General features: G+C 39.4%; 1 protein-coding gene across 1 annotated transcript; it reads left to right on the top strand.

The window, feature by feature from the left end:
• Nucleotides 1-6,149: 6,149 nt before the first annotated feature.
• LOC134664523 (uncharacterized) lies at nucleotides 6,150-11,700 on the top strand. Its single transcript, XM_063521255.1, has one exon. The coding sequence runs from the start codon at nucleotides 6,493-6,495 to the stop codon at nucleotides 11,698-11,700; it is 5,208 nt and encodes a 1,735-aa protein (XP_063377325.1). The 5' UTR covers nucleotides 6,150-6,492.
• The last annotated feature ends 473 nt before the right edge of the window (nucleotides 11,701-12,173 follow it).

The raw sequence follows: 12,173 nt of genomic DNA, 5'->3' as shown, positions 1-12,173 counted from the left end.
AAAACTGCTTTATATAGCTGTGGCAACAACGACACGATCAATATTGATAAAAATCATTTTAAATGTCTTAATGCTAAATAATATCTAATATATCATCATCCAGAGTTCATAAACTACTGTATATTAGTTTGTTTATATCCTGAGATAAGAGAAAATATCTTATAATTAAGCAATTACGTAATATAGGTACCTATAAAAGAATAAAAGGTACCTACATGTTGTTTCCCTACTTCTAGGTACCTGACGGCGATCTAGGCCAATTTTTTTCTGTAGGTTTTAAGGTTTATTATGTTTGTTTATTTCTTTCTTTGTTTTTATCAATAAAGTATTTAACTTGTACCTATACCTAATACATTTGTGAGTTTTGTAACCTACTTATGTTAAGGTATTGTCGGATTTCTTAAAATATAGTTAAGCTTTATTCTTTATAGGTATACTGATCTTGTAAACCCATCAGTCCCATCACTAGAGGACGTGTGTATGAAAATTGAATTAGCGCAAGTGGGGTCGCGCGTGGGCGCGTGCGCGGGACTCGTCGGGATCTCACTCACTGCTATGAAATTATTCGAACAAATCTCGACTCGCATCATGCACAAGTTTATTAGACCCTAACTTATTGGGGAATAGACTTTTACTCAGAAGTGGAGGGGAATAATAGATTTATTGAATGGAGAGTACCTAATACTTATCTATTAGCAGGCTTTTGATACAAAAGTTGAGAACTGGATGAGGTGCAAATGCGATTAAAGGGCCACTGAGAGTTATTTTGCATCGCTGTCCCCTGATGATTTCTGGTCGGAGTAATTTTATGCATGGATGTGTCGACGGCGTGGCGTGTGGTGGCGAATATATCGCTGTTCTTATTAACTTTTTGTCGTAAAAAGGTGTGAAACCCAGTTTGATATCTGACTCCTCGTTGGTAGCGCGTGGGCCCTGTGATTACTTTATGGATATATTTTTACACAAGTTTAACTTTAGCATTAGGAAGGCATGTATAGATATACAAGTATTATTATTGTGATCCTGATCATTTAAACCGCGGTTAAAAATAATCTTAAAAATGTCTAATCGAGGAGCATTCCTTCAGTATAGATATACATGCCTTCCTAATGTAATGCCTGCATAGGCATTACATACACAATCAGTGCCGGCATTTCCTTGTAGCATTATGTTCTCCTTGATTTCAAATTCTTCAATCATTTGTATTTGTAGGCTGTGGCCTGGGTGCATGCGACTGTCTGAGCGGCTAGCGACAAATCAAGGCCGTTCATACATTGCGCTCAACTAAATGTATAAACGGCCTTAATTTTCCGCTCGGCCGTGGCTGGTCGCGAGCAAGAACTTTCGCTCGACAGAAAAAAAATCACAAACATGGGTCTAAAACGCACTAGTAAAAATTAGTAACTATTTTTGCACAAAAGCAAGTAAAAATATGAAATTGCTTAAAGAATGCGATTTTTTTTGATATTACTGATAAATAACAATTCAAAACTGGATCCCGGACACGCACAATGAGACGGATGGGCGTGCGGCGCGATACCGTGCTCACGCTAACGCGCTCAGTGAGAGTAAGAGAAGAGCCAAACAAATACCAACTTAATAGGTACAATTTGCCCTAAAACACTTCAAGTTATCCTTAAGCTTAATACGTAAGTACATTTTAAATATCATGGGAAGCTTCTTCTGTATGTAAATTATTGATTGCCGATCGGCGAGCGTGGGAGTCGGCAGTCGGCACAGTGATTACGACTAAAGCGCGCTTCCACCTCAACATCAAGCTTGTAAAATAATAGTAGGAAGTACTACTACCCCGAATTAACTATACATGAATTATGTAACACCTAACTGTAGAGACATCGTGTAAAGAACTTAGCACTGATACTGATCAGTATCAGTATCAGTAGTACGTAGGTATCAGTTTTCAACCCGGTTAAAAGTGTTAAAACTAGCCTGGTCCGGAACTAAACCCGACTCTTCATACAATGTCGATCTGCATTGAAAATCGTTATAAACGGAGGCAAAAACATTTTAAAAATGGTTTCACTATAAGGTTTACTCGTGTAATTCCGAATGTCGAAAACTGTCGGATAATTCCGAAAAGAGACTCTTATTATGATGGAATTTAGGGTGATTTCCATCTGAATTTCGGAATTATCCGACATTCGGTATTACCCGAATACACCTTAAGTATAATATTATAAATTATCGTTATTAGGTTATTACCTACCTAAATATCAACGTTCGGAGTGAAGAAATTACGACTACCCCCTGTGACGACCGTCAGAATCCCACGTTCTAAAACTCTTCAGTAAAATCCAACAGGCATCTAGAGAAGTCGAATTTAGAACATTACGTTAAGAATTGGCAAATCAATTGTCAGGCCCACTTATCTTGCTCAACAGGTCCCCATGGGTGCGGTAATAAGTCTCTCGTCAACACTTCTTATCGCGTGGATAAACTTGCAAGTGCTTCTTACATTAATGAAATCGTTACATGCGTTCTTAAGAACATTAAAAATATAGTTACAGATATTTTAATTTCATAAGGCATTGTTATTTGAATTGGTCACCTGGGTTCACTGGGCAGTTAACTAGGAAGTTGTTTTCCCGTGAGAAAATGTAAAATCTTGCTGAGTACCTACATGTTATTTTATTGTTTTGATCCTTTTGCAGGTATTAGACAATATAATCAGTAGTATGTAGTTATAATTTTCAATAGCCCAATCATAACCTAATTAGATATTTAATTATTTATAAGTTAAACTTAGGTACACAAACAAAATGTCTGTACTGTTGCAAAAACATCCAAATAGGTAGGTACCTAAACTGATATGATATTCTTACGAAAAAAACTAAAATGACGAAATTAACCGTGACAGAAGTGGTAATTACGGTTAATTAGGGCCCTGCATAGTGGAGTAGTTAATGAAGTAAACTGTGACCACAACATTTCAATAGGTTTTTTCCTCCGATCGCTGCCAGCTGGCCATTTTCTCAAGCCGCCGCCCCGCCACGGCTGTACTTCACGTGTAACATCCGATTGTACCGAACACATTGACTTGTTTGTTAACAATCATGTATAAGTATGCACAAGTGGGAAGTTTTATGAGTCATTGTTAGGTATTTATTTTATTTGGTTAAGTTAAAGCGTGTTGTCAAGCATTGCCATTGCCACTAGGTTAATATGTAATAGGTACCTATGGATTTTAGTTTAGAGCACGAAATATCATAAATGAAATAGTAATTAGTACAAGTATATTCTATTGCAAGAAGTATCATAGTAGAAAATCATGAAGCAATGTAATGAATACACGGACATTATTAATGTAAATTATATATACCTATTTACTTAGGTATATACCTAGCTACTTATTTAACCTAAGTCTATTATCTTCAATACGAGTAAGACCCACTTGTACCATCCCAATAACCCGGGTTTAAGCGGTGAAACCGTTAACCCAGTGACAAATAACCATGGTAGTTCCAGGTTTAACCGGTTAACCCCAGGTTAGTAGAATGGCACAAGTGGGCCTAAGTATTATGTCGAAGCAGCATTGTATTGTGCACAGAAGTAAATTGTCATTACACCAACCCCATTCCCCTTGTTTCTACAATATAATAATCCACTCGAATATGCAAGCGATTAAACGGAGCCACCCGCTTATTACCGCCGCGGTATCGGCCAATGCTTCCGTAATTTGACGGGGAAACAAAACTGTTATTTGGACTTATGGGGACTCTTCGCCCATTAATAACTTAGTGGCTGTTCAGGTTTTTTTACGGGTTTGGGTAAATACGGCTTCGTGTCAATATGATTTAGATCCTCGCAGTTACGGTCGTATTAAACGTGTATTTATTAGTATATTGTCGGACTGTCGGTGACGTCTGACTAAATAGACCGTGCTAACTAGGTATATGGATTTACTTACATTACCTACAACATAATTTCATTAAGACCTCTATTAAATGAGCATATTAAATATTAATCACCAGATAAAAATACGTAGTACATCATGTTTGCTTTGTAATTAATTGAACCTGAACCTGAATAGCAACAGTAATTACATAAGGCAACATCTTCGAGAAGGAAGTTATTCGTGGAAACCAACTCAGATTGGTAGTTTATATGTAAAGACTGCGAACAATGTTTTCGCCTAATGCAATATCTTGATGTCCCCCGTCAAAATTAACATTATTGGCAGATGAATCTTTATCATTAAGCTAAAACTCTTTAGGAAACGTCAAAACGATTTGTTATTATGAAATTTCTAGTAGATATGTGACGCAGTCTGTGGCGTTACGATCAGCATCGCGTCATGTTTAATTATTTACAATAATTAAAAGCACAAAAACATGTTTGACCTTGTTTTGTTTTTTCGTTCTTGACATCTTCTCTAATAAACAATTGGGATATAAATTATAAAATGTACGAAGCAATTTTTTTGCAAGTTGGATGAAAAACATTTTGAGTTTACTGAATGTAGGTAGTATAGTTTAGGCTCTTGTGTTATTAAGGTTATACCCAAGTTACAACCCCTCAACTCAGCATTACGTGACCAAGAAATGTCAATTAGCTACAATTATAAACGAGTTGTGTAAGTGGTAGTAGCGAGCAGCGCGAGGTGAAGGAACCGTTACAGGGCGGTGAAATATGCAGCAGCGCGGGAAGCGTCACCTGGCTGATCGCGGGCCAGGGCGGAGGCGCTGTTGACGGCACAAGAACGTCTTGTAAGCGTGTCTACTTATTTCTGTTACGCGTGATATCATTGTTGTGTAGTTACTAATTTGAAGACAAAGGTGCTATAAAGGTGCCGATAAAAATACTTCGATAAAGATAAAGATAGATTACTATTCAAGTAGGCATATTACAATGCGCTTATGAACGTCAAATAAGCCTACACCGGCTCCAACTCTACACCTCTGCCTCGAGAGGATTTAAGTCCCCCTCAACTGGACGAGGGTATCCCAATCGGGACCGGTCCCAATTGGGACCAGCAACAAACGGACGGTATATAGGTACAGTCACCTGCAATAATATGTTACGCAACGAAGGCCGCAAAAATATCTGACACGGTCTTATTTGTAGAGCCATAAGAGAGTGTCACATATTTTTGCGGCGTTCGAAGAGTAACATATTATTGCAGGTGACTGTACAGCACAATTTTTCGATCTAGCTATTTTATTTCAGTTTTGAAAAATTGGATGTCTAACGTTTTTGCGCAAGATAACTTTTATTACTTTTTTATGCGAGTTAGGTAAACGTCCTAGTCCTAGACATGCTAATGCCCAATAGTAGAAGACAACCTGCTGTCACCTCTAATAACTGTGACTTTTTAAAGATGACATGTCCTGGGTGATGACAGACACTCGCTCATGTACCATAATAGTTTTTGCCTGTTAGTTTTACTTATTTGTAAAAAATTTCATATTTTTTTTATAGCATCATATCCTTAGCTTTCCTGTTCTAATGGAAAATATTATGGTGTAGGTATGTTGTAATGTAGATATTTATTACGGAACGGTGGCCACCTCATGCAATATTCACAATATAATGACCGCGCGTGGCGTTGGCCACGTCCCCAACCAGACATCACTACCAGTCTAGGTATGTCTGTAGTTTTTGTCATTGGTTTTGGTGCAGACAAGAAATTTTACTTAAATTATGTCGGCGGCCAATCGTAAAATCAGGCCGATCGTAAAGTTCCTGTATAACGTTTTGACGGCAGTCACGTTAAACCAATAGATAGGTAAGTAAACTAGGATACGTTCATTATATTATCATACCTACAAGAGTTAGACCAAGAAAAGTCTGCAGCGATTTTTATAGCCCACGCAGTGCAAGTGTTATTTTAAACGTCGAACTTCTGTGAAATTATGACGTATAAAATAACACTTGCTATCAAAATCGCTGCAGATTTCTTGGTCTAACTCTACCTACTGCATTTGAAAAAGAAGATTTGTGTGTTCACATCATTCTAACATGTTATTTTGCTGCTGACGGTATGACCAGTACCTATACTAATGCCCAAATTAAATATTTCGGTGACATCCCTGGTGCTCAACAGGTTCAAGTTGATAAACAAGACCAAGTGCGGGTAGTTCGAAAATCTCGCGCGGTTAGATGTTGATGTCAACTTTAGCCAGTGTTGGATGCGTTTTAAGCCTGTGTGAGTGATCGTGTTATTGTATGCATGTATGTGTCAAAATCAGTCACAAATAAATCTTCAAACAGTCCACACGTCTCTCATTAAGAAAAATCCCTACATACAAATATCAACCTTATTATAAAGAACATTTGGTCCTTCGAACCGGATGAGGAACCGATAAGTGAAGTCCAGCCGGCCGGCGAGAACAATAGAGGACCGCATTCCTGAGCCTATAGTTGCTATCTGCAGTTGCGAATTATAAGGAAATTATGACAAATTAAATAAGTGAAGATTATTAAGTTGTGTTATCGTGTTGTTTACGTGAATGGACAAGTAAATACTGCAATATGAGTACTAACGAACAGTTAATTCGTGTTTTGGAGGATACAGCGGTATTATTGAAGAAAACTGAAACTAATTTGAAGAAATGTCCCAAACAACGTTTAACTAAGGGCTACTTAGAATCTCGAGCACAGTGTATCGACGCTTATTGGAAAACATTTACATCGGCGCATAAACAGCTGGTACAGAATACTACAATGCAGGAGCGCGGCGAGATGCAGTACTTTCTTAAGGAAGATTATTATATCGTGGAGGAGTTATACCTATGTTTACAAGGTGATATCAAGGACGCGCTCGCTGTTGCCGCTCCCACACATGTTCAAGGAACAAGTTCGCTGGATATCACGATGTTTGAAGCTGTACAACAACATGTCAAGTTACCTGCTATTGTTTTACCTGTGTTTTCTAATAACTATGAAGAGTGGCCGACGTTTCACGATTTATTTACGTCGTTAGTACATAACAACACGAGTCTTAGTAAGGTTCAGAAACTGCACTATTTAAAGTCAAGTATCGCCGGTGAAGCCGCTGCCTTATTGAAGCATGTTACAATTACAGAACAAAATTATGATTTAGCGTGGGATACTTTAAAGCAAAGGTATGGTAATAAGAGGTTAATTGTGAACTCCCTTTTGAAGAGATTGTTTAATCAAAAGAAGATTACTACGCAAACATCTAGTCAAATAAAACATCTACTCGACACTACGACACAATGTTTGAATGATTTACAAAATCTTCACGTGAATATAAACCAGTGGGATCCGTTCATAATATACCTGGTGGTGAATCGACTCGACAACGAAACTCATAAGGATTGGGAGGAACATGCCTACAGTTTAAATGCTGACCAGTTGCCCAAGTGGTCTGAATTAAAGAAGTATCTCGAGTCGAAGTTTCGCACGTTAGAACTGGTTAACCCTGTCACTGCTACCGTACCTAAAGAAGCAAAGACACTTAAGGAAAAGTCTTACCACGTATCAACACCATCGAAGAGCTGTATTTTATGTAGGGATGAACACACTTTATGTCACTGTCAAGAGTTCACGAAAATGTCACCTGTGGAGAGAATTGACTATGTGAAGAAAACTAAATTATGTTTCAACTGTCTCCTGCCTGGACATTCTGCATCACGATGTCGTCTTTCCTTTTCATGTCGTATATGCAAGAAGAGGCATCACACCATGATACACCAAGAGCAGAATAAGGAGTCAGTGAAAACTCAAGCTCACCACAGTCAGCTGACACACCACGAAGAAGACCCGCAGAATGATGAAGAAGTAGAAGAGGTGGAAATTTCGTGTAACTTTGCCTGCAAGAAATCCAAAGGTCTGCTAGCTACTGCAATGATATCTATAAAGGACGACGAAGGTCACGTGACTCCCCTTCGTTGTTTAATTGACCCAGGGTCAGAATCAAGCTTTTTAAGTGAACGCGCAGCACAAGCTCTGCGAGTCAAGAGGTCACCAGTGAGAGGAACGGTTACCGGTGTCGGCGACCTCCAGATCAAGATCAACAGCGTAGCACATGTTCAAGTACTGTCAAATCAAGATGACAGTTTCCAGCTAGATGTCAAGGCTTATATAATGCCCTCAAAGCTCACATCACAACTACCATCAAGGAAGATTAAGTATGACCCACAAGCCTGGTCACACATACAAGGACTCACTCTGGCTGATCCTAAGTTCCACCAGCCAGGGCGAGTAGACATGCTACTTGGCGTAAAAGTGTATGCACAAATACTAGAAGGAAAGGTTAAGAAAGGTCCACCTGGCACTCCATGCGCCCAAGAAACAAGCCTAGGTTGGATAATATTCGGAGATGTAGAAGGCACAGCAGACACTTTACAAGAAACCATAGTTGTGATGCATCATCAGGTCGACGTAGACGACATGTTAAAGGCATTGTGGGAGATAGACACTACAGATACTAAGAAGAGTCTCACGAAAGAAGAAGAAAGGTGTGAAATGATTTACAAGGAGACACATACAAGAAACAAAGAAGGAAGATACATAGTAACGTTACCATTCAAAAAAGAAGAACCACTATCTCCAAAGGGACACACAAGAGACATCGCCATGCTGAGACTGAAACAACAAGAAAGAAGATTTGAAAGGGATCCTGATCTTAAGAATGAGTATGTTAAAGCTATAGAAGAATACATGAATCTAAACTACATTGAAGAAGTTCCGGAAGGAGAAGTTAACAAGGAGGCAGTATACCTACCATATCACGCTGTGATTAAAGAAGAAAAGGAAACTACAAAGACTAGAATAGTCTATAATGCGTCTTCTAAAGGCTCTAATGGCGTATCCCTGAACGATGAGCTCCTAGTCGGTCCTCATCTACAGGAAGACATGCGAAATCTAGTCATGAGATGGCGTATGCGACGCGTAGCCATGATATCAGATATAAAGAAGATGTACTTACAGATTCTGATGAGTCCGAAGGATACTGATTTCCAGAGGATACTATGGCGCAAAAATACAAGCGATCCAATCAAAGATTATCGACTGCTTCGCGTAACTTTTGGCACTGCTTCTGCGCCTTATCTTGCTGTCAAGACGCTCCAACAATTGGCAGAAGATGAAGGCAAGGAGTACCCGCTTGCATCGAAAACAATAAAAGAAGATTTTTTCATGGATGACCTGATGACCGGGTCAGACACCGTGCAAGAGGCTGTAGATGTTGCCAAGCAGATCACTGAAATACTGAAGAAAGGAGGGTTTGCTCTCCAAAAATGGGCTTCCAATAGCACTGACTTCCTTAAAGAATTTGAACCTTCAGAGAGAAGTACGCATGTCAAGATTGATTTCGAGTTAGGAGGTACAATCAAGGCCCTAGGACTGTGCTGGAATATGGGCGAAGATATCTTCCAGTACACTTTAAACTTACCAGATCCACCTGAAGTCATCACGAAACGAAATATATTGGCTGACATTCAGCGACTTTTTGATCCATTGGGCTGGATATCTCCGGCGTTACTACCTGCAAAAAGAATTATCCAGAAACTTTGGCTCTCACATGTTGGCTGGGACCATGAAGTAAACGAAGAGATAAAGGAAGAATGGCTCAGTCTACGAAATGGACTAGATGAAATTAAAAATATAAAGCTAGATAGGTGGATGAATACGACACAAGACTCGATGGAAGATGTCACTATACACGGCTTCTGCGATGCATCTAATTATGCCTATGGCGCCGTGGCTTATCTTCGCGCTAAAACACAAGATGGAGAATACAAGACGACACTGATAGCAGCCAAAACAAGAATAGGACCTGTGAAGCCAATGAGCGTCCCAAGACTTGAACTGTGCGGAGCTGTTTTACTATCGAAACTGCTGAAACAAATAAGTGAAGCAACCCGCATACCTACCAGTAAGATGTACGCGTGGACAGACTCCACAATTGTGTTATCCTGGCTGCATGGAGATCCTGCAAGATGGCAAACATTCGTAAGAAATAGAGTGGTTGCCATACAAGACATAATCCCCAATCAATGGTACCATGTTCGAACTACGGAGAACCCTGCTGACATTTCATCAAGAGGCATGGCGTTGAGTGAACTGAAGAACTGTGGCCTCTGGTGGCATGGTCCGCAGTGGCTGAAACATAAGAACATACAATTAGAACACCCAATAATTGAAGAGACAGACCTGGAAATGAAAAAGGTAACAATACAAGTTAACCTAAATAGAGAAGAAAATACAGAAGTCTACAAAACATTACCTGAAAAATTTGAAGACTATGATACTTTACCTGATTTACTGAAGTCCATTGTTTATGCCAGAAGACTCTTGACGTACCTGAAAGAGAAAACTACAAACACGGAAAAGACAATAACAACACAAGAATTAGAAAAGGCACTACTAGTATGTATAAAGGCTGTGCAAGCCGAATATTTCAATGAAGACATAGAAAGCTTAAAAACAAGAAAAAGAGTAAGCACTAAGAGCAAATTAAGAACTTTAAACCCTTACCTTGACGAAAACGATATCCTCAGGGTGGGCGGTAGATTATGCCATTCTGAGTTAGACGAAGAACGAAAGCATCCTATCATTTTATGCAAGTGTCACTTTACATACCTCATCATGCACGACGCCCACCGAAGAACCTTACATGGGCGATATCAGCTGACCCTGAATTATATAAGGTCGAAGTACTGGATCTTAAGAGTAAAAGGATTGCTAACAACTTACCTCAGAAAATGCCTCAAATGTGCAAGACATAACGCTGCGACTAGAGATCAGCTGATGGGAGATTTGCCGAAACAAAGAGTAACACCTGCCAAGCCCTTTTTGAATAGCGGTGTTGATTTTGCCGGACCTTATCAAATTTTGATGTCTAAAGGTCGAGGTGCTAAAACATGTAAGGCCTATATAGCAATTTTCATATGCATGGCCACCAAGGCTATACACCTCGAATTGGTGAGCGACCTAACATCTGAAGCATTCATCGGTTCTTTTCGAAGATTCGTTGCACGACGGGGCCGCTGTGCTCATATCTGGAGTGATCAAGGCCGTAACTTCGTGGGTGCTAGCAAGGAGCTCGCTGACAGTTGGCAAGAGGCAAAACTTGAGTTTGACGGGGAAATTACAGAAAAACTAGCCCTCGATGGTACGCAATGGCATTTTGTGCCAGCCTATAGTCCTACGTTCGGAGGATTATGGGAGGCTGGCGTCCGCTCAATGAAGTACCACCTGAAACGAATCCTCAACACGCACCTGACCTATGAGGAAATGAGCACGATACTCTGCCAGATTGAATCTTCCTTAAATAGTAGACCTCTGTGTCCGATTGACGAGAAGAACATCGACAGCATGGACGTGCTCACGCCAGGCCACTTCTTACTTACCGAAGCACCGATTACCGTCCCTTCTCCATCTCTCAAGGACGCCAAAATAAGCAGTTTGAGCCGTTGGCGACACACTCAGAAATTAGTCAACGACTTTTGGCGGCAGTGGCTGCAAGAATATTTATGCCGGCTGCAACAGCGTCCCAAATGGCTTAAGAGACGAGAAGAGCTAGAGATTGGTCAAATAGTCGTGATAAAAAATGACCACTTACCACCTGGGAAATGGCAACTTGGACGCATAGTGGATAAACACCCGGGCGCTGACAACTTAACCCGTGTATACAGTGTTAAAAGTGGTGATTCAATCATAAAAAGAACTATTACCAAATTGTGTCTTATGCCCGTTGATAAAGAATCTTAATTTACTTAATGTTCCAATTTAAATTAATTTTGCATGTAACTATGGTTCAAATCTTCTACTTTGTTTCTGTAACTAAATACTAAGATAATTGTATAACTTTTAGTAATTGAACAATTGAATTTTACCTTAATTGCAGACATGTGTTATATAATACTCTCTCATACTTGCTTTTCCTTACTATACATAGTGCTATAGTTTGTCAATGCAATTGCATGCATATAATGTAGTTTATCATACAATTTGTTATAGTAAAATACTATGTACAATTTTGTAGATGAGTATCTATACCTATGTAGTTTAATAAAAGGTCGATGCCCTTTTGGTGGGCGGTATGTTGGATGCGTTTTAAGCCTGTGTGAGTGATCGTGTTATTGTATGCATGTATGTGTCAAAATCAGTCACAAATAAATCTTCAAACAGTCCACACGTCTCTCATTAAGAAAAATCCCTACATACAAATATCAACCTTATTA

Source organism: Cydia fagiglandana, chromosome 1, assembly GCF_963556715.1.
Source record: "Cydia fagiglandana chromosome 1, ilCydFagi1.1, whole genome shotgun sequence".
NCBI lineage: Eukaryota > Metazoa > Arthropoda > Insecta > Lepidoptera > Tortricidae > Cydia > Cydia fagiglandana.
Note: the sequence above shows the minus strand (reverse complement) of the source record. Positions and strands in the feature narration are given on the sequence as shown.